The sequence below is a fragment of the Delphinapterus leucas genome, chromosome 8 (genome assembly GCF_059928025.1).
Source record: "Delphinapterus leucas isolate spDelLeu-1000000601 "Yukka" chromosome 8, BTC_Dleu_Yukka2, whole genome shotgun sequence".
NCBI lineage: Eukaryota > Metazoa > Chordata > Mammalia > Artiodactyla > Monodontidae > Delphinapterus > Delphinapterus leucas.
The window spans coordinates 27,110,262-27,133,889 of NC_143136.1; the positions used below are offsets into that span (position 1 = coordinate 27,110,262).

At 39.7% G+C, this 23,628-nt stretch overlaps 1 protein-coding gene and 1 non-coding gene across 2 annotated transcripts in view; both read right to left on the reverse strand.

The window, feature by feature from the left end:
- UNC80 (unc-80 subunit of NALCN channel complex) overlaps nt 1-23,628 on the reverse strand; it is a 240,407-nt gene that overhangs the window by 32,292 nt on the left and 184,487 nt on the right. The window contains exons 43-51 of the mRNA XM_089916431.1: nt 23,133-23,313; nt 21,646-21,914; nt 19,457-19,591; nt 16,769-16,907; nt 15,871-15,967; nt 8,496-8,666; nt 4,981-5,073; nt 3,541-3,576; nt 2,968-3,186 (exon numbers count right to left, since the gene is read on the reverse strand). Coding sequence (XP_089772557.1) covers nt 2,968-3,186; nt 3,541-3,576; nt 4,981-5,073; nt 8,496-8,666; nt 15,871-15,967; nt 16,769-16,907; nt 19,457-19,591; nt 21,646-21,914; nt 23,133-23,313 — 1,340 coding nt within the window. The remainder of the gene's footprint in view (nt 1-2,967; nt 3,187-3,540; nt 3,577-4,980; nt 5,074-8,495; nt 8,667-15,870; nt 15,968-16,768; nt 16,908-19,456; nt 19,592-21,645; nt 21,915-23,132; nt 23,314-23,628) is intronic.
- Nucleotides 16,519-16,654, reverse strand: LOC115802153 (small nucleolar RNA SNORA76). The gene has a single exon (XR_004022553.2). It is a non-coding gene; the product is annotated as a small nucleolar RNA SNORA76 (small nucleolar RNA).

Consider the following 23,628-nt stretch of genomic DNA (forward strand, 5'->3'; position numbering starts at 1 on the left):
TTTGCTGTACTATCACATGAATAATCTTGAGAACACAAGGGAGAGACAGAGGGGGAGAAAGGAAAGAGGGAGAGTTGGAGAGAGGTGGGCGAGGGGGGAGAGAGAGAAAAATTCGTTTGCAGAGCTTACTGTCCTGCTATTCTGCTGCTGTGGCAGCTTTGGTCTGGGAAAATGAGGTAATAAATTCCTTTAGGGTAGAAACTCTATCTAATCAAGAATGTTTTACTTGAGAGCCAATCATAACTTCTGCAAATGCAGGGGTACAGATTGCCTCAACACTCCTTCTTGGCTCCTTGATTCAAATCGAGTACTTCTTGCAATTATCTCCTCTTTTATATCGTCCTATTTCTTTAAAAAAAAAAATCATGGATACTATCCTTGATGGATACTATCTATTCTTAGGACTTTAAATACTACCTATAGGTCCCCAATTCTAAAATGTATATATTTAGCTCTGACTTTGACATACAGCCAAATGTGTACTTAATTTACAAAAGAAAACCTTAACTATACCCTGTGCTTTGGTGTAGGGTCAAAACATGTGGAACTCAGCAAACTCTGTTTGGTCAGAGAACGTGACGGGTCCATTTTTATTGAGAGCTGGTGTGAAATAGCATGAACAGAGGGGAAGTCGTCTAAATAGTCCCTGGCATTAAAAAATTCTGCCTACCTTCCCATTGATCCAGGCCATGAAATAACTGTGCTCATACAGGTTACTCTTGCTGAATTGCATCGTGACGTTCTGCAGCTTTTGGTACCTCCAGGCATCCAGTCCCGTGAGACTGGCCCTTTACCTGTGATGGGATGTTGGTGAGGCTGCTGCCCATCACTCTGCTCTTTCCTTTCAACATGCCTCAACCAGGAGATACTTCTTGTTCTTCATATTTTAAAAAGGGGATTTTGCTTTACCAAAAAAAACTAGTTGTGTGTTTTATCTTATTGACACTATGATTTTATGATCAGCCATTTCTCCCTGTTGTTTTGATAACTCAGAAGCCCAAAGTCAAATTTACAGTTCATCAATTGTATCTAATGTGATAAAATCACGTAGATTTCCCATGCTAATCTTATCATAAACTATTTCCCTGCTAATTTTTCACATTGTTTCGACCCTCTAATTTGTAAATTGTATCCCTTTGCATCATATAATTTTCTGAGTTGCCTCAAGTACTTGGTAAAATAATAAACACATAAATACATGTGATATATAGTGCTTGCAACACCGCATTCTGTATTCTTACGTGTGCCTCACGTATTGAACTGTGATCATGTTGAGGACTAGGGCTTTATTTTACATCCCCAGTGTCTAGGACAGCATGTGGATCTTTCTCATTAGCGTCAGCATCTATTGAGCCCTAGATCTGTGCCAGGCACAGAGCTAATCATTTGAACTCCTAGAGCTCATTTAACCTTTAATAGGGTTTGACCTCTAGAGGGAGCTCCAGGCCTCTCTAACTCATGCTCTCCCCTCTCTCCAAATGCCTTGAGTGTAGCTACAGATATACATAAGACAGTTACTAACCCATTATCATGATTGCTCCCCTCCCCTCCCCCCCCTTTCACTCGCTCTCCTATCTTTCAGGAGTCTTTTCCCCTTTCTCCCACAAAATGTCTGTCGATAGTAGTGATTCTCTGACTCTGGGAATGTGATGTACAATTACTCAGGTCAGCTGGCCATTATCAGTAGGAAAGGAGGGGAGATGGCCTGAATGGAGCACGGAGTTACTATGGCAACAGAAGCCTAACACTTCAAACTTTCCTCGCCTTTCCCAGTGCAGGAGCTGAAATTCTTAGTGCAAAATAAGTTCTTCCCCATCACAGCACAGCAGGGAGTGTAAACACACGTGACGCTCTAGACTTCTGGGTGTGTGCCAGCAACTCAGAGAATGTGAAATCAGTCTGGAGGATAAAGAGCCTGTGTTCTCCAGACACTTCTGGCTTCTCATTTTCCCTCACTTAGTACTTTCTAAATTTTTCAAGGAATCATTTTAAGAAAAAAAAGAGACGATAATCAGGAAATTGGTGTGTTTTGCCAAATTGCAATGTTATTTCTGAAAGGCTAGAACTTAAGCCTACCTTTAGTTTTACAGATATACTAAACTTTCCAAGTGAATATTTTGTTACCAATGGAATTTTCCTTTCAAGGAATTTTTATGATGCTTTAAAAACTGTTACAAATCTAAATAGAAGATCATCTGTAACCATGTTCCTTTTAAGAATCTGAAAATACAGACACAGCCTTTATAGTTTGAAGCAACAAGTGAAATGACATCTCCTTAGGAAGAAGGAAACATGAATGCACAGAGATATAATTCTGGGGGCTCTCCCTGACATGCCAGGAGTACAAATTTTTAAAGAATGACTGGCCTCATCTAGTGCAGAATTTTTACCAGGACACTTTTTCGAAACATTGGAAGGCTATCATGCACAATATGTGTAAAAGGGATCTCAGACTCAACCCAAGTGTGGCTCCGAGTTAAAACTGCTCCTTCCCTGCAGGCCCCTCACTGAGTCCTCAGATAGTGTAGCGGCAGAGCAAGTCCTCAAGCAGAAAGTAACTGTGCATTTTTTTGTGTAAAATAAGAGAGAGGGGACATTGGATTCTTGAGAAAAATTAGAATTGGGGCAGTAAAGAGCATGTGGAAGAAAGCCTCTGAATTCAGGTGATGCAATCTCCCTTTCATGCTCTTTTATTAAGGAGCAAATATATCAACTGGGCTTTTCTGTCTTTAAGAACATTTCCCCCTGTCCACGCTAAGATCCTTTTCCACGGACTTAACATCTATTTTCCCAGAGGGCCCTGTTTGATGTGCATCCAAGCTACAGGAGACCAATCAATTTCAGCCAGTTGCAAGTTTTTATCCTGCCCCACATTTATCCCCCCGCATACACCCACCCCCTAACCCCCTCCAGACATCCGGCCCAAGCCGTGTGCACACTCAGGGGCAGAGAAAATGAGGACAGTACCTCATGTGGGACTTCACGTCCAACAACTCCAGGGCAGTGACCCGCGGTTCCCCGGCCAGGTTTTGCAAGATCTTCAGCCTGGGCCCGCAGTGCTTGTAGAACTCGGTGCAGATGTTCAGCAGTGACTCCCGGGGTCTTCTGAACTCCTCCCGAGCAAGCCGTTCATCTAGTTCCTCTCTGGGAAGGCCCTGCCCTTCCTCCAGTAAGTGCAGGTTTTCTCTGGGGAATTATAAAAGTTTAACTGGGGGTCTGGGAAGGTGTATGGGGGGCAAATATGAGAGGAAGGTATCACACTGAAGAAAATTATGATGCCTTATATTACATGCAAGTTAATGAAGCAGCAGGGCGGGGCCTAGGAGAACCTTATCGGAAAGATCAAGAAAGTTCATCATCCTGCAAGAGACTGTCATCCCAAACTGTAGTGGCTTTCCATTAGCCACTTCCTGAGGATTTATGCAGAAGTAGGATGCCATGCCTGAATGAAAAGAAAGCTGACGGAACCATAACCCAGCTCACAAGGCAAATTATCACAAGATGACAGAATTAGTACAAAATTAGGTTGTCTTTCTGTACCTGATAAAGTGCAGTTTGGCGCCTTGTTCCTGGTACCTGGGAGTCAGAAAAACAGTCTGCGTAACTATCAGAGTAAGAGCAGGGGCCCTGTGGTGGGGCCTCTTAACGACTTTTTCTTATGAGAAGCCTTTGAAGTTACACATTTTGGTAAGCTCCCTAATACACACATACTAATCCTAAAATATAAAATCTTGATCTTTCATTTGCCGACCACATATGCTGCAACTATAGCTGCCATGAAAGCTGTTCCATTGCCAGATAATTTGTAGAAAGACAGATACTCTAAAAACACACACAAACTCATGGAATGTGGTCAAATGAAGGAAATTTTGGAAAACTTTCAAGGTGAGGTGAATCTAAGTTGCAGTTTTAACATCATGTGCTATATTTCAGGAAGAAATATGGCTGACTTCCTTTCAGTTCTAGAGACTTCTTGCTTTATGAGTGATGGGTAAAAGGACTTTAGAAACCCTCTTTCTCTGGGCACCTTTCATCTAGTGTTGAACATAGCTCAGTAAGCTTAGAGAAACCCCTAAATATCCCTTAAACTCATTACTCAAAACCCATATAATCATTTTCCCCTAATGTGAGAAATTGAGGTAACACTATCACATCAGATAATTTATATCTGATGTGATAGTTTGGAACTTATTTCATTTTTAACATAAATATATGATAAGCAGGGAATTTACATAAATAATGATATACACTTAAAAATGTGCTTCAGAGAAAATAGAAAATTATTCAGTTTTTCCTTATAATCTCTGCTAATTACTCCATACTGGGAAAAGAGAACTTTCTCCCTAGCTGATTTTGGGTTTGCTGTGTCTTAAAATCTTCCTTGGAGGAGGAAGCTAATTAAACTTTTATTTTTGTCTCAGAGTACTTAGAGGTTAACCCAGGGAGAATGAAGTAAAGTATTAACTAGTGCAGCCAGTGTCTGAGTCGCACCAAAAGAGGGAAGGTGATTAAGTCAACAACCGTGAAAGCATCAGTTAAGGGGCTAAATCAAAGCTTGGATGAAATGTCTGTAGAAAATCTGTCCAGATGAAAGAAAGGTGACTCTGCACAACTGCCCTGGAATGAGAAGCCACCTCCTGATTATTATTGTTTCCTTTGCCTTTTTCTTGGAGGCAAGTGAAACAACACTGGAATAGTTCAAAGACCACCCAGGAGGCAGAGAACATCTTGCATGCTCACACAAACAAATGGACGTAAGTGCCACTTTCTGAAGGTGGCTTACTTCTCTTCATTTACAAAGGTGACAACTGCAAAAAAAGCCTAGGTGTTTTCGTGTAACTCTCAACTCTCACCTTCTTCTCTTTTCCTTGGAGATTTTCACGCTCAATATCGACTATTTTCAGGATTCCTTTCACTCGCAACAGCTGAGATTTAGGTTGTACGACACTGAGAGACCACAGAATAAAGCCAGTGAATTACCTGGTAGTCATCCCAGACGACATGGTGTGGTTGGCTGTGGTTGCCCCTTTATGACCCTGGTCACACCTGCTCATCTGGGGGGCCGTCATGGGCCTGCAACAACAGTAACAAAACCACAGAAGTGGAGACACTTATGAAACCCTCAAGTTACTGCAGCTCACACAAGCTTGAAGCTAGAAGCTCATAAAGACTTCGGCCTTTTCTGTCACACACCTCTGCTGAGTCTGTCCTGGAAGGCACTTTAAAGGGAACACTGATTCCCAAGGGTCTATAAGCTCACCACGATTTAAGGTCTTTCGTTTCTTGGCCCTGAGTAATAAACAAATACTCTTCAAGCCAGACATTCATGAAATCAGACTTCTAAGTCTGTGCTGATTAAGTGAGAGTTAAGAATTCATTTTTTCAATTCCACAGGTACCAGGAAGTTAGCCATTCTAGACAGTAAAAAAAAGATAAGGGTGTACATATCATTTAGGCCACCTGCTCCATAATCAACCACTCTGTTTTTCTGAGAAACTATCAAACAAGGAAAGAATCTTTCTAGTCAAAGTTAGATCTAAGTCTGTGTCTTTATTCCTGTCGTAGAGAATGGAGTTGAGGACACGGGGACGGGGGAGGGTAAGTTGGGACGAAGTTAAAGAGTGGCATGGACTTATTATATACTAACAAATGTAAAATAGATAGCTAGTGGGAAGCAGCCGCATAGCACAGGGAGATCAGCTAGGTGCTTTGTGACCACCTAGAGGGGTGGGACAGGGAGGGTGGGAGGGAGGGAGACGCAAGAGGGAGGAGATATGGGGATATATGTATATGTACAGCTGATTCACTTTGTTATACAGCAGAAACTAACACACCATTGTAAAGCAATTTTACTCCAATAAAGATGTTAAAAAAAAATTATACCTAAGACTACCCAGGGAAGTGAGTAAATTAGTATCTATTGTTAAGTCAGTAATTTATTATGGATGCTAAGAAACAGGTTCAAATGAGCTCATATATAGGTAAACTGCGTCTGTGTCATCTGTGACGTGGAAAGGAAGATAAGCCCTTTCAAAGCTATTGCTTACACGAACTCTTTAAAGCTTGCTTTTGTCATGCTCATTTTCTGTATGCTGGTTGTGGCTGGAGAGTAACCCTTTAAAAATCGCCCCAGACCGTCTCTTCGGTGCCTTTGCTGTAGGGGGCAGCATTTAAAGCTAGCCCCAAGACCTTCCCCCCACTGCCCCACTGGTGTTACTCCCATTATCACGCTACATCATATGGCAAAAGGGAAATGATCTGGGTAGGCCTATTCTCATCACCGGCCCTTAAAAAGCAGAAAGTTTCTCTTGGGAGGGGCAGACAAATTTGAAGTCTGAGAAGGACTCAAGGCATCCCTGCTGGCTGGACGACTGCGGGGCCGTGTAAGAGGGAATACAGATGTCTTCCAACAGCAGAGAGTGGCCCCTGGCTGACGGTCAGGAAGGAAAGGGGACCTCAGACCTAAAGCGGCCTGGTGCTGGATTCTGCCAAAACCCTGAATGAGCTGAGAAGTGGATTTTTCCCCAGATCGTTCCAGTAAGAGCTCAGACCAACTGACATCTTGATTTTGGCCTTGCAAGACCCTGAGCCGACAGATCAGCTGAGCCTGCCCAGATTTCCAGCCTACAGAACCATGCGATGATAATAAATGCATTCAGTTTTAAGCCTCTCAGTTTGTGGTAATGTGTTATGCAACAATGGAAAACTAATACTGATACACTTGTAATATACTTGTTTCTGTGTTACTACCTATAGAACGGTTAATTTATTTTCATGAGCAACTACATTAGGACTGTGGAAGTGAAGTGGTATTCTTCTCGTTTTCTTTTCGTAAAAACAATGGAGCCAATTTTGTTGTGAATAATTACAGCCAGCCAATGAGGCTAGTCTTCCACTCCATCTTTTGAATATTAAATACACTGGAATATTTAAGGCCACAGAATTTCAAATGTCAGAGCTCCATCCATAACTCTTTGTGGAATTTTTGGTAAGTCAGTTTTGGAGAAGTTAATTGACTTATCCTTATAAAAGGGAATGGAAAGCATCAACATTGTGTACTGTAAAGAGAGAGAATCAAGTGGCCCTTGAAGGAAATTGACCGCTCTTCTCTCCTCTAGTCACAGGAAGGCACTAGTGACATAACCAGGTGGGTGCAGAAGGGAGGGTGTAAGTCACGTATTTCTCCTTGTAATGTTCTTCCCCCTCAGACTTTCAGGAAACCATCATCAAAGCACTGGGGGCTGTTTCTCACCAGCAGTTTGTCACTGCTCCCTATTCCACTGCTTCCCATCCCTTCAGATTAGATGCACGTGGGCACTTCAGCAGAGAGTCTACCCAAGGCTTTGGGCTATGTTCTGCTTGCCTCGGTTGGCAATGTAGTGCAAGATTAGGAACTAAACATAGGTTGAACTTAATGAATAACAATCTCACTCCCCCTCTCACTTGCTGGTGCACGCTGGAAAAGTCCTCCATGGACTGAGGGGTTGCAGCGAGTCCCCTCACCAACTGAGCAAGATGGGGCTGGAGAAGTTGGTGCCTGTGATGGGAGTAAACCATAGAATTTTAGGCTAACAATATGGCCAAATGGGATGGAGAAGCAAAGACACTGATGTAGAAAGAAGGCTTCCCCACCTCCACCCATGGGGAGGAACGTCTCCTTCCAGCTGATTTTAGATGACGATGGAAAAGGAAAGCATATCACTATATAGTGTCCTGCATCTACCACCCCCACTCGCTCTATCCTTGGTACACAGACATCCCCCCGGCCCCGCTAATGCCCCCACCCGCCAACGCCTGCCCAGGCCTCATCTATCCAGTCCTTCCCTGACACAGGGCAGCTCAATTCCTCTGCTTCTGTACCCAAGAATCTGGTGACAGGGCTAACTTCTTGGAACTTTGTTTAGGGCTGAACCCTGGTGTCAACTGACCTTTCCATTCCTAAATCCTTCAGTCCCCTCTCTTAGCACTCTTGAGTCCTGTCCGACAGAGAATCTATCAATTCTAGCATTAGAATAAAATTTTGTAGTTTATGTTTGTTATGTAGCTTCTGAAATTAAAGTAAAAATAAACCCAGCTCTTTACAAACAGGAAAATAATAAAAGAATGCTTAGTTGAAATTGCAGACATTTCATGTCTCATAAAAAAGAGCTAATAAAAACGTGGATCACATTTTCATATTCACTAAATTAGTCCTTTTACAAAAGATTTGTTTACTGCTGGGTTAAAACTGCCACAGAAGCTCGGCAAGCTACATGTAAATGTGTGTTTAGCAATCATGGTAGAATAATACTACTAACAATTATTATTATTATTGTCATCATCATCATTATTATTTAGAGTACTGAGCACTATTTATCTAAACAACTTAGGGAATGCTTGCAGTTTCAGCTGAGTTTGGGTAAGTTATCTGTAAATAAAAACTGGGTTTGAGATTTTCATCTTTTTGGTGGATACATATAGCTTATGGCTGTGGCTATTTCTGCTGATGGGATTACCTGGTGAGGACCTCTACGCTGTATAAAAGGGCCTGCAGGGATGTCGCAAGAGCAGCCATGGAGGCGATCTCCTCTCGGGCAGCGGGTCCTGTCTCCACTTGTGACGTTTGCCTCTTTAGCTTTTGTAGGTAACATGGCACCAAAGCTTCCAAGACCATCAGCATCTGAAGACTTTAATCAACAGATAGAAAACCAAATCACGTTTTTACCTCCTACTTGATATTTTGGAGCATGGAGAAATGAAAAGCCTCTAGAGAGTTGGAAAATTCTGAATCCCCTTCCCACACCACCCAAGTCAAGAGTAATTAAAGCTGCTGGAAATATCTACCAACACTAATTAATTAGTTAATTAAGCACCGGATAAAAGGTGATAAAATTCTGCATTTAGGAAGAATATTACCTACTTTGGAGAGTTAGCATATATACAATTGGTTGAAAGAACAATAGAATGGTAACAGGTAGAGCTATTCAGTCAATCAGAGAAACAAGCTTCACAAAAATCAACAAAGCTTCCATTCAGTAATTTGCAACAAATCTGAGACAAAATAAAACCCTTCTTTAGGAGGCTGGCTTCTTAAAGCTTAAGCAATTTTACAGCAAGAGTCTGGTCTGGAAACAGTCACTGTGATACAGGTATGAAAATGGTTGCTTACTAGTGTAAATAATTTAAAAATTCAGCTATATTTTGCTATCAAGAGACATTAAATATAAGTATATAGAAATATTGAAGGTGAAAGTAAGAGCAAACACCAAAAGAATGCTGATGTAACTATTATGTCAGACAAAACAGACTTCAAGGTAAGTTAAAGACGGAAATTTCATAATTGTAAAAAGACATATTACCAGACATCAGACTTTTTATAAAACTATCATAATTAAGACAGTATAATATTGGTGCAAGGATAGACCAATAGATATGTGAAACAGAATAAGGAGTCCGAAACAAATCCGCAGATACTTGATTTATAACAAAGATGACACTGCAATGCAATGGGGAAAGGCTAGTCTTTTCTATAAATGGTGCTTGGGTCTATTGCCTATTAGATATCTCTAGGGGAAAAATAAACTTTGACCCTTACTTTACACCATACCAAAATTAATTCCAGATGGCTTGTTAATCTAAATGTTAAGATAAAAACAAAAAAGCACCTAGCATATAAGGGGATATATTCATAACCTTGGGTTAGCCAAGATTTCATAAGAGGACACAGAAAGCACTAAAAAATAGGAAAAAGGTGATACATTGGACTGTATTAAAATGAAGAGCTCTGTTCATCAAAAGACAACATTAGGGGAGTAAAATTATAAGCCACAGAGTAGGAGATGTTATTTGAAATACAAGTAGCCAGTGGTGTGCTGGAATGGCTAAATAACCAGTCAAGAAGGTCTACTGGACAACCCTCAGGATGGGAGAAAATATTTGCAACTGAAGCAACTGACAAAGGATTAATCTCCAAAATATACAAACAGCTCATGCAGCTCAAGATCAAAAAAACAAAAAACCCAATCAAAAAATGGGTGGAAGACCTAAACAGACATTTCTCCAAAGAAGACATACAGATGGCCAACAAACACATGAAAAGATGCTCAACATCACTAATTATTAGAGAAATGCAAATCAAAACTACAATGCAGTATCACCTCACGCCTGTCAGAATGACCATCATCAAAATATACACAAACAACAAATGCTGGAGAGGGTGTGGAGAAAAGGGAGCCCTCTTGCACTGCTGGTGGGAATGTAAACTGATGCAGCCACTATGGAGAACAGTATGGAGGTTCCTTAAAAAACTAAAAATAAAACTACCATATGACCCAGCAATCCCACTACTGGGCATATACCCAGAGAAAACCATAATTCAAAAAGATACATGCACCCCAAGGTTCACTGAAGAACTATTTACAATAGTCAGGACATGGAAGCAACCTAATTGTCCATCAACAGAGGAATGGATAAAGATGATGTGGTACATATATAAATTGGAATATTATTCAGCCATAAAAAGGAATGAAACTGGATCATTTGCACAGATGTGGACGGACTTAGAGACTGTAAGACTTCACTTCATACAGAGTAAAGTAAGAGAGATAGAGAAAAACAAATGTTGTATATTAACACATATGTGGAATCTAGAAAAATGGTATAGATGTTCTTATTTGCAAAGCAGAAATAGAGACACAGACATAGAGAACAAACGAATGGATACCAAGGGGGAAGGGGGGGATGGGATGAACTTGGAGATTGGGATGGGATTAACATATATACACTACTGATATTATGTGTAAAATAGATAACTAATGAGGACCAACTATAGCACAGGGAACTCTACTCAATGCTCTGTGGTAACCTAAATGGGAAGGCAATCCAAAAAAGAGGAGGTATATGTGTAGCTGATTCACTTTGCTTTACAGCAGAAACTAACACAACATCGTAAAGCAACTATACTCCATTAAAAATTAAATTTAAAGAAAAAGGCCTACCGTAAGCATCTCTTTCCAACACCACATTCAATGTCATTCTGGTATTTTGTATTCAGCAATTGCTACATATTAGCAAATTGGCAATGCTACACATTAGAAACTCTTTCTCCCAGAGAGTTGGTTGTTAAATGTTTACCAGCAACACCACTCTATATAAGTTAAAATGTATTTATATCAGACTCTTTAAAAAAAATTCCATATATCAAATAAAAATTACTGATAATCTCATTTAAAAATGGGTAGAATACTTCAATAGGCCCCTTGCAAAAGTAGATATCCAAATTCCAGTAAACAATCTGAAAGGCTTCCAAACCTTTTAATTTGCTGGAGGGAAATGGAAATCAAAACCACAATGAGATATCACTATAAGCCAACAAAAACAGTTAAAATAAAAAAGACTGACGATACAAAGTGTTGATGAAGCTGTAGAGTACTGGAACACCTATACACTGCTGGTGGGAGTGAAAAGTGATACAAGCCCTCTGGAAAACTTTTTGGTAGTATCTACTAAAGCGAAGCATATACATACTCCATGATCTAGCAGAGCATTTTTACCCACAGAGACGCATATATATGTGCACACAAAGACATATATAAAAATGTTCACTGCAGCATTACTGGTAATAGCTTCAAACTGGACACAACACTAATGTCTGTCAACAAAAGAAGAAATACACAAATTGCAGCATAGCCGTACAATAGAATATTATAGACAAATGAAGAACTACTGTTATACACGACTGCATGGATGAATCTCATGAAATAATACTGAAGAACAGAAGTCAGACATTAAAAAATACCTACCATATTATTTCATTGTAGTTGAGTTCAGAAACAGACAAAGCTGATTTGTGATGCTGGAAATCAGGATAGTGGTTCTTTTATCTGATTTTTCAATTTGAGTGGTAGTTACACTGATGTGTTAACTTTGTATACATTCATTAAACTATAAAATTACAATTTGTAAAAACTTTCTTGGATGAATATTTAAATAAAATACATTATTTAAAAAAAATTTAAGCACAACAGGGACTTGGTGTTACAAATGTTGAAGTCTTTTAAGAATTGAATTTATTCCCATGAAACATATCCTAGGGAACAACTACTTAAGAGATCCTGGCTCCACCCAGGAATTAAGAACAGTTCTGGCTTAAACAGAGCAGAATAAGGTATTAGGGAGGTTTTTTAAAAAAATTTTAATTTAGCTTAACAGTATTGGACTCTGGCTTTTAACTCACAATGACAAGAGAATTTGATTGTGAACTCTAATTCCTTTTGATTTCAATGTGTTTGGATTTTAACTTGAAAGTGTCTTTTATATCTCATTGGGAATTTGATAATGTGAGGATTTTTTAGTCAAATTTAGGGCTTCTCTATGCTGTTAGCATTTTAATATTAGAGAATCTTTATACATTTTGTCATTGCAGTGTCTTCATGTTATCACTTAATCGCACTGCAGAATCTCTGATACACCCTAATAACATGGTACTGGATATGCTTGGAGTGGAAAATAGAAGAGGGGGTATTTTGACACTTAGGAATCGAGTGGACTTGGAGTTAATGCAAGGTTTTGATCCATGTTTGAACCTTTTATGGAGCTGTGATATTGTAGGAGGAGCCTAAGGAAAGCAGGAGGAGGACCGTCCTGATAGAGGGTAGATTTGCCCTCCTGAGGCAGGGTTGACCAGGGGCATAGAGTTTAATCCCCATTGCTTAAGACAGAATATGGTGGGAATGTTGGGGATGGGGGTGGCATATTTTACTCATTCCTCATGTTTCCTTCCAGCAGAGAGAGTTCAGTCAATATCAATCCCGGTTCCTCTTTGCCCTTTTACTCATTCGGTTCTGGAGAAGACAAAGACTTACCTGAGGGGCAAATTGATATAGACATACTGGGCAAAATCAGCTCAGCTCTTTTCCTTTTCCTGGAAAAGCCTGCCAACAGGGCTTCTATCCTCTGCTGTGAGTTCTCAGGGCAGTCCTGTTTCAAGCCTGATTCCCCTACTTAATCTTTCTCAGCACTAAAGGTGACATTTCAACCTCCCTTCTGCCTTCCTTCATTTATTTAGAACATGGGCAAGAAAGAAGTCACTCTTCACTGGATCTTTCCAGAAACCTCAACTCTTATGACTGACACCATTTCAGGAGTTTCTGAGAAAGGATAAAGAGGACCCTGAAGATGGCTGTGATATTCAGCTCAGGCAAGGAGAGCAGAGATTTCCACCAGAGGCTGTGGTAAGAATAAACTGTATGCATTTTCTTCAGGCGGCTCCTTATGTTTACAAACTTGGTAGGTAAGAGGCAGGATGAGGTAAGGTGACTTGGCTCAGCGCCTCGAGATGGCTGAGCAACAGATTTCATAAGGGAAAACTTCAAAATAAATTGCTCTGGGACCGGAGGCAGGAGAGATTATTTGCAGTGGGGGAACCAGGAAATGCACTGTGGAGATGGGGCGGAGGTCACCCTGCTTGTCAGCGGGATGTTCTGACCCTACCATCTGCTCTCTCTGTCCCAGCGGTGTGTGAGGAGATAGTACATAATGAACAAACTGATGGAAGAATATTAAATAATGGTATTACACTCTAAGATTAATCCCGAATAATAAAGCAGTCTGGGAATACCTGACCAGTTGTCTGCTGCTTTTTTCATTGATTACTTTAAAAATACAAATTCCCAGTCTTTTATCCAATTCATAATAACTATTCTGAAAGAATTTTTGATATAAAATAAAACTGACAATTGTTAAAACACCACTGAGTAGAATTTGTTATTTAATAAACATCCTGCTTCAGATGTTTATTCTACATTAAGAAACTACATCTTATGGGCACCGTTGAAATTTGACTTGGGGAAACTATACAGTAATGATCAAAACCTGAAACACAAAAGCTCAAAATGACAGAAAATCTAATGAGCAAAGTTTGATACAGACCAAGATAAAATAAGTCCTCCCCTAAAACTTAATCAATGAATGTAAACTTTATTATAAATTTTACATAGAAAGAAAATAATTTCAATGAAAAGAACTTTGATAAAATAGAAATGAAAAGTTGAAAGTGGCTTATTTGCAACATAAAATGGCTGAGGAATTAAACTGGCATAAATAAATTAGAAAATAATCCCTTAATGAAAATTTATAGGTATAATTATGATTAAGATGTTTGTATTTATAAAGTCGTAGTCAAATATCCTTGGGGTCAAAATATCCACTGGGTTAAAATAGCAGAGTTGCAATAGTTGGGTCAATATTTTTCTACACTAATTGAAAACCAGAAGTAGATTTAAGGAGGAATATGAGAAATTGATAAGGAGATTTGATCAAACAGAGAGAATTAAGAATTTTAAGTAATGTGGAAATCTGTAAGCCCCAAGCAATCTTTAGATCCCAAGTAGATCACTATGCTTTACTTTCAGATCAGTTATACACTTCTATCTAGTGTTCCATAAATCACCCGATCTATAGATGTTTCAGGATAGGCTTGACTATTAGGTTAGAACTGGACTGGTATGAATAGACAAGCGCTAGTTCTCTGTTTGTTTCACCAGGAGAATCACTAGTCATCTTCCCTTTCACTTCAAACCTGAGTCAGAGTCACAACTCACCCTGAGCACATGAGATCAACAGCTGGTCCGAGGAGGTAGGACCAATGTGGGTGACTCTGGGTTAGATCAGAGCCAGCATCCTTGAGTTCACACTCAGATAAGATTTATATTTTATTCCTTGTGTGACAGGAGTTTGTAGTCTCAGTTCTTTGAATTTACATCAGAAAGGTGATAACCTACCTAGATCTGGCAGTCTTAACAGAGGAGCAATACCCTGGAATAATTTATTAGCCCATCCTTCTCTCAAAAGAAAGTTGAGGCAAAAACTGTGATATGTTTATGACTAATCCATATTTTTATTTTCAAACTATTTTCTCACCACAAAGGCCTATGCAAGAAGAATTACAAATGAGAGAAATAGGAACATGGAAACAGTTGGCTGTTATCTGATTCATTCATTTTATAAATTTATACTGTTATATCATGTATGGAATACAGAGCTATATTGGGCATTGGAAGATATATCACATATACTAAGAATATGGTAGAATAGAATCGAATGCTTTGTTTATGGGTTAGATATTACAAGAAAAAATCAAAGTAGATTGAGAAATTAAGAGGGGGAGATTTCCTAATGTTGAATTGAGGAAGAGGAGGGAAGGCCATAGGGTTGGTTAAGCCAGAATTATGGAACATTTGGAAGGAATGCAGCTCTTATCTTTAAGCATGTATATTACATAAAAAGGGGCTATCCATAATTCATTTGAATTATTGTCTCTGCCTTTAGAATACCTATTTTAATAGAGAGATGAGGCTGATTTTCATTTCACATATTTTATATATATATATATATATACACAATATATATATATATATATGTAAATGAAATCAGGTCAGAGCCAACATCCTAGAACTGGTAATAACACTCGCCATGGTGAGTCCTTTGGATTCCTTGCACTTGGCAAAATGACAGGCAAGATTCCTCTTCCTGCTCTTTGTGTGACACAAGTTCTTATTGCTCCTTGAAATGAGTTTTCTTAAATAGCTTAAATGCCTTTTCTGAAATTTTATTTGCTATTAATTTCTGTTACATGTGAGGATATTTCCTAAACAAGACTAAAACATCTTAGCCACTTCACAATTTCCAAATTAGGGGATTTCAAATTGATGAAGATTTACTATATTTTTCATAACCTCTGCTATGACAAGTTCCCTAAATTTAGTTTTTGAAAGCATACTTGCCAGAACATTACAGGCTAATCTTAGCAAACATAACCTTTGTAGTCGCTCAATTTTATTTCCTTTGCCATACTTACTTATTACAAGGCATGGAATAAAAGGCTGCAGTTACCTTCTGAATGACTCAGGAGCATATGCCACCACAGTAACACAGAGCTTAATGGCTTCACTTATAGAGAAAGTCAGGTCTTCATTTCCATAGCAGAAATCTGAAGGGACAGAAGGGCAAGGCACACAATCAGAGTGGATTCCACCAGGGATAAAGAAGAATTTATTACTCCTAACACTTTCTTTCCAGTTATATTTTGTAGGCATTTCCTTGTTAGACTTTATTCCTAAACTGTGAACACTTAATATCCTCATCTAAAGGGACTAAAAATTCTGTTCTATTTTTGAATAATCAGATGACAAATAAAAGTGCTTTTTTTTGGTAGTTTAAAAAAACTCATCTAATAGAAGGATATTTGGATGCTCTAAGGTAAGACACGAGACTTCATCTTTGAATACCTCTAATTGTAGACATTCCATGATAATAAAAGCCTGTCTTAAAGGGTTATTCACTTAGAATTGCCCAGGAAAACCCAATTTTCTGAAAACTACAGCGGTCTATTGAGCCCCCCTTTTAATACAATTTTCATGGCAGAGAATCCTTTACATTTTAAGATTTACAAGAAATTTAAGAAAAACAGGAGATAGGAAAATGTACTCATTTAATTTATACCACCGTTCCACTTATTTTTTTTTTTTTTTTTCTTTTCCCCAGTGTTGCTCGCAGTTAAAAGGGCCGCCGCCGCGGGGGCAAGACGGCCCCAGTTATGCGCAAGCGCGTGCTGCTCTGGCACTGCAGCCTGCCCCCGGCGCCACGCGCAGGCGCGGCGGGGGCCCAAAGGCAGCGCATGTTCCACTTATTTTTGCTATTTTGATTTAGCTCAAAATATTCAGTATAAGGTCATTTAAAAAAAGAAAGATTACAAAAAGAAAAAGAATGCCAAGGCAAGTTTTGCTTTTACCTAATGACTTAAGAGGCTTCTCAGCTTTAACCAGCTCTAAGATGTCTAGGATGTCCGTGGTCTCCCCCTCCAGCGACTGCAGCAAGTCAAACAGGCACTGAGCTGACACGCCTTTGCTGGACCCAGTATTGGCAGCATCCTGTACAAAGAAAAGCCATTTTAGGCCATCATTAAAAAGTTTACAAATAACAAATTCTCGAGAGGGTGTGGAGAAAAGGGAACCCTCATACCCTGTTGGTGGGAATGTAAGTTGGTGCAGCCACTGTGAAAAACAGAATGGAGGTTCCTAAAAAAAAAACTAAAAATAGAGTTGCCATATGATCCAGCAATCCCACTCGTGGGCATATACCCAGAGAAAACTCTAACTCAAAATGACACATGCACCCATATGTTCATAGCATCACTATTCACAGTAGCCAAAACAGGGAAACAACCTAAATGTCCATCGACAGATGAATGGATAAAGAAGATGTGGTACCTATATACAATGGAATCCTACTCAGCCATAAAAATAATGAAATTGCCATTTGCAGCAACATGGATGGACCTAGAGATTATCATACTAAGTGAAGTTAGAAAGAGAAAGACAAATACCATATGATATCACTTATATGTGGAATCTAAAATATGACACAAATGAACTTACCTATGAAACAGACTCACAGACACAGAACAGAATTGTGGTTGCCAAGGAGGGTGAAGGGGTATGGGTTGGGAGTTTGGGATTAGCAGATGCAAACTATTATATATAGAATGGATAAACAACAAGGTCCTATTGTATAGCACAGGGAACTATATTCAATATCCTGTGATAAACCATAGTGGAAAAGAATATGAAAAAGATGTATATATATATATGTATAACTGAATCATTTTGCTGTACAGCAGAAATTAACACAACATTGTAAATCAACTATACTTCAATTAAAAACAAAAGAAAAGCCATTTTAGTTTATTAATTCCTACATCAGTACTAATATGGTTTGATCAGAAATACAAGTTTCATAAACACTGCCATTGATAACAATATCTAGGCAGTATTCAGCTTACAGAATTCTGCATCCAACCATGCTATTGTATGGAGTGAACACCTGAGTTTTAAGGGATCTATTAAATGCTAATCTAGTACAAAAGAGATATTTGTGGAAACTCATAAAAATACAGCAAAATGTGAACTGCCAGTAAAGTTCATGCCTATGTTTTCTCTGGTCTATGATAATGGGACTCAGCATTCCCCCACAAATTTCCATAATGGATTGGTTGAATACATCAAATATGTTTGAGAAACAGATGAATTTTTTGACAACCCTGGGAATTTTACAGGTCTTAGTTGATAATCTATCTCCAGAATGGAGATACTTACCATCTCAAATCTCTGTAAAATGACTTTGATTCATTCATTAAAACAACAAATCCTCCTGGGCATATATCCAGAGAAAACTCTAATTCAAAAATATACATGCACCCCAATGTTCATTGCAGCACTATTTACAATAGCCAGGACATGGAAGCAACCTAAATGTCCATCGACAAAGGAATGAATAAAGAAGATGTGGTATATATATACAATGGAATATTACTCAGCCATAAAAAGAATGAAACAATGCCATTTGCAGCAACATGGATGGACCTAGAGATTATCAGACTAAGTGAAGTAAGTCGGAAAGAGAAAAACAAATATCATATATTAATGCATATATGCGGAATCTAGAAAAACAGTATAGATGATCTTATTTGCAAAGCAGAAATAGAGACACAGACGTAGAGAACAAATGTATGGATACCAAGGGGGAAGGGGTGGTGGTGGGATGACTTGGGAGATTGGGATTGGCATATATACACTACTACGTATAAAATAGATAACTAATGAGAATCTACTATATAGCACAGGGAACTCTACTCAATGCTCTGTGGTGACCTAAATGGGAAGGAAATCCAAAAAAGAGGGGATATATGTATACATATAGCTGATTCACTTTGCTCTACAACAGAAACTAACACAACATTGTAAAGCAACTATACTCCAATACAAATTAATTTAAAAAAAAAAACCTCATTAAATTCCTACTATGTGCCAGGCACCATTTTGTGCACTGCAGTTACAGCAAAACAAAAACAAACAAAACAAAACTAAAAACAAGCAAAAGGCAAGCAAAAACCAGACAAATGTCTTGTTTTAACGGAGCTCAAATTCTATTGTGGGGTGTGGTAAAGATACATGTTAGTGAAACAAATACATATATTACGTGTGATATGATATAAATGCTCTGCAGAAAAATAAAAATAAAGCAGGGTAAGTGCTAGAGAGTGATAGAAAAAAATGAGAATCCGGAACTCTTCCTTTTATCATTTTCCATTTTCCATCCTTTCATTAACTGAGTATAAAAAACCAGAGAGTTGATCTATTTACATCCTAGGGGCCGAAATAAGGGTTGAAGAGAAACGCTGAAGAGAGAAGATTTTCTTGTTGAAAGAGAAATAATTTTGGGTATTTATATTCCATTGCTTGAATAAAGAGAGCTGAGAGACTGATTATACAAATGCACAATGATCAGGCCATACATAAATATAGAACTGATCTACAATCTGTAGTAACCAGCCCAGGAATCCCTTGCTGTAGTAAGCTCTGAATAAACAGACTTTGCTTTCCTCATTGGGTTGGTCTTTATTTCCACAGAGCTTACTCACAGGAAACTCCAGGAGAGGGGCCACACTTGCAAACAGCTGGAGCACAAAGGGCTTCCGGTGTAGAATGTAGAACTGATGGCAGGCGAATTCAATGGCTTGACGCAACTGGGGATTGCTTTCATAGTCAGAGTACACCTACGGAAAAATGTCACCATATTCAGAAAATTCCTTAACAGCCTACTAGAGTTGTGTTTGCTTTTAAAACTCATAGCCATAGGAAGCATGGACGGAAATGACTAATTTCATAAACTGATGGAGGGGAGTGTAAAATGGTATATACCTTCTTGAGAGAGATCTGGCAATATACATAAAAATCCTAAAAATATAAATATGTTATAAATATATTTATTTATATACTTATATATATATATAAGTATATTTATATTTAATCCTAAAAATATAACTATACTTTTTTCTTGGGAAGTTTGTGACTAGTGATTTATCTTAAGAAAACAGACAAATGTACAAAGACATAATATATACAATAATGACTGCTGCAAGGTTGCTTAAAATAGTAGAAAATTTGAAACAACTTAAAGTGTTCATAAATTGGGGTTAAGTGTATTATGTATATGCATTCAACAGAATACTATCAGTTATGTTTTAAAAGATGCTATATCGTGCTACAGGGAAAACTCCCACAATATTCTTAGTGTCACATTAAAAAAGGTAGGTAACAAACTTGAATATATGGTATGATTCAACTTCTGTTTTAGAAAAAGTAGGAGAGAGTACCAAGATTTTCAAGATGTGTAAACGATGGTTATCTAGAGGGAGGATTATGGGTGATCTTTTTTTTTTTTTTAAATAATATTCTTTTTTCTTTAAACCCCACATTTGTTTATTTATTTTTGGCTGTGTTAGGTCTTCATTTCTGTGTGAGGGCTTTCTCTAGTTGTGGCAAGCGGGGGCCACTCTTCATCGCGGTGCACGGGCGTCTCACTATCGTGGCCTCTCTTGTTGCGGAGCACAGGCTCCAGACGCGCAGGCTCAGCAGTTGTGGCTCACGGGCCTAGTTGCTCTGCGGCATGTGGGATCTTCCCAGACCAGGGCTCGAACCCGTGTCCCCTGCATTAGCAGGCAGATTCTCAACCACTGCGCCACCAGGGAAGCCCTATGGGTGATCTTTATTTTCTTCTTTAAACTTTTCTTTATCTTTCGAATTTTATAATGAGCATTTATTGTTTTTGATAATTATTTAAAAAGTTATACAGGAAATTCCAACTATCTAAAAATAGGACAGAGTGCCCTGATGATATTAAAAGTCAATTTCTTGGGCTTCCCTGGTGGCGCAGTGGTTGAGAGTCCGCCTGCCGATGCAGGGGACACGAGTTCGTGCCCCGGTCCGGGAAGATCCCACATGCCGCGGAGCGGCTGGGCCCGTGAGCCGTGGCCGCTGAGCCTGCACGTCCGGAGCCTGTGCTCCGCAACGGGAGAGGCCACAACAGTGAGAGGCCCGCGTACCGCAAAAAAAAAAAAAAAAGTCAATTTCTTGCCCCTGTAGTTGAGCAAATGCCACTTTACACAAACATGCATTACTTCCATAATTTTATTAAAATTTCCATAAAAATGAGAAGTAGGATGAGCCCTCAAGGCCCCTTCTGAACTTTACTCAGTACTCCTAACTGTAGCCATGTACACATTAGGCATGACTAAGTGAAAACTGTTCCTGCTACATTCACCTCCTCCAACCTTGTCATACCAAATTTAATGGCAATGAAAATCTCTATTCAGATAGAGGTTGGAGACTCTCTTGGGAGAAACATCAACTGAATGCTTGCCATACATTTGAATAATGGTTCTCAAGCTTCCTAGGGCATCAAAACCACCTGGAGGTCTTGTAAAAACACAGATTACTGGGCCCTGACTCCAGACTTTCTGATTAAGTAGCACTGGGATGGAACCCAAGAATGTGCATTTCTAACAAATCCCCAGGTGATGCTGCTGCTTCTGCTGCTGTTGCTCCAGAGATTGCACTTTGAGAACCACTGGTCCAGAAGAAATGGGAAAGCAGAGCCCAGGTCTGGGAGATCTCAGAATAGAATGGAATATTATGACCTTTTGGAAGTTTCTAGGGGGGGTTCATTTGGTGCCTTTTGAGGTCATAAAAGAAGATAATTCCATCATTAAAAGTTTTGGTACAGATCTTGTTGACCTGTTCCATGGGCAGGAGAGGACAGCCTGTGCACCTGCAGCATGGTGGGCAGAATCCACTGGTAGCCGCTGAGGGAGAAGAGGTGATTGAAGTGCACAGCGCTGTTGATGACGGTGGCCGCGTACTGCCTGAGCAGGGCACTGTCTTCTGGGTGCAGGATCAGAGCCCCGTTAAAAACGTTGAGGAAAAGCATGATTTCATCTCCCCAGGGAAACTCGCTCGGCATGCCCAGGAACATCTCCTCCAGGAGCTGGATCCACAAGCTTTTCTGAAGAGTGTCGAGGCCAAACAGCTCCTTCCCAGCTGTGAAACATGAAACAGCAGAGACAGAATTAGCCCCACGCCAATCCTGTCAGTGTGGAGGGCAATCAAACCCCAGGGCGCTGCTGTTTCCAGCTCAGGGACATGAAGATCTACTGCTGATACGCTTCCCGGAGCAATATTGCAGCCACTGCTGTGACACCTCCTAGCCCTCCAAGTACTTTCTTCATCGCCTCTTTGATTCAACTCTGTGGGCAAGACAGGGCAGGCAGGTGCAGTGTCTTGCTGCTGCATAAGCTGTGGCTTTGAGAAAAAATAAGCTATTAAGAAAATGGCAGGGCTGGGACTTGCTCTTGGTCTTTGAACTCATGGTCAGACTAGAGCTGTGTCTACTATTTCTCTGGAGCTTCTGGATGAACATGTAGAGCATAGGGATGCTGATTTAAGTAAACTGTCCCAAATTAATAACTGAGTAACAGAGCGTGGTTTCAAAATGGGTCTCTTCCAATTTCTCTGTTTCAGTCTCTCTCTCTCTCTCTCTCAATTTGAATAATGGTTCTCAGGCTTCCTAGGGCATCAAAACCACCTGGAGGTCTTATAAAAACACAGATTACTGGGCCCTGACTCCAGACTTTCTAATTAAGAAGGTATAATTTAGATAGAGTAAAAGGCACAGAACATAAATGTAGAATTCAATGAATTTTGACAAAAATACCCACTCAGGTAATGAACACGCCAATCAATGTATAGACCATTTTCATCACCTGAGAAAGTTCTCTCATACCCCTTTCTGGGAAATCCATTCCCCCCAATCCAGAGGTAACTACTGTTCTGATTTCTGTCACTGTAGATTCGTTTTGCCTCCTCTTGAATTTCATATAAATATCTGTTCTTCACTTAGTCAAGTACTCTCCTAACAATACCACACTACTTCCTTCAATTGCTTACGATTAGCTTAGAGCAGTGGTCTCAGGATTTGGTCCTTGGAACAGAAGCACCAGCCTCACCTGGGAGCTTGTCAGAAATGCAAGTTCCCAAGCCCCATTCCAGAGCTACTGAATCAGAAACTCGGGGCTGGAGGGTGGGACCCAGCAATCTGTGTTTTATCAAGTTCTCCAGGTGATTCTGGTGCCCACTCAAGAGCTGAGAGCCACTAGCTTAGAGAACTGTCTGCCGATTAAGATAGAGACGTCCTCTAGCTGAGGACAAAAGAAGGGCAGGAGAAGAAGCCCGAGAGAGGAAATGCTTCTTTCTTGATACCTTGAGGATCACTGAAGAGTGAAAACTCCGCGTCAATAGCACTTCGAGGGAATGAGGGCAGTCGGAGGAGGTCTTCCTGGAGCATGGAGACGTGAGACTGCTTGTGGGCTGTGGGGATCTTCTGGGTGAGGGAGATGAGAAACAAAACCCTCCCCACTTCCTCCAGCTTCCGAGTGAATACCTACCGGCAAAGGCAGGAGCAGATGAAAAGTAGAATTGGCAACTCTGAGATTACCAAGAGTGAAGAAACTGAAGTGAAAGCCTTAATGGCAAACCGGGCTGATTAAAAATTGAAAGATGGGGGAAGTGAAATGGGAGAGAAATATTTTTTCTTTACCACCCAGAAAGAGCAAACAATACTTAATTGACTCTCACTTCCTGCATCTGTCCTACAGAAGGAAGCGTTTCTTATGGAGTTTGCCAGCTAGAGGAGGAGAACAAGGCAAGCACTGTCAAGAACAGTTCAGTAGTAAATACAGCCCATTTGTTTGGATGT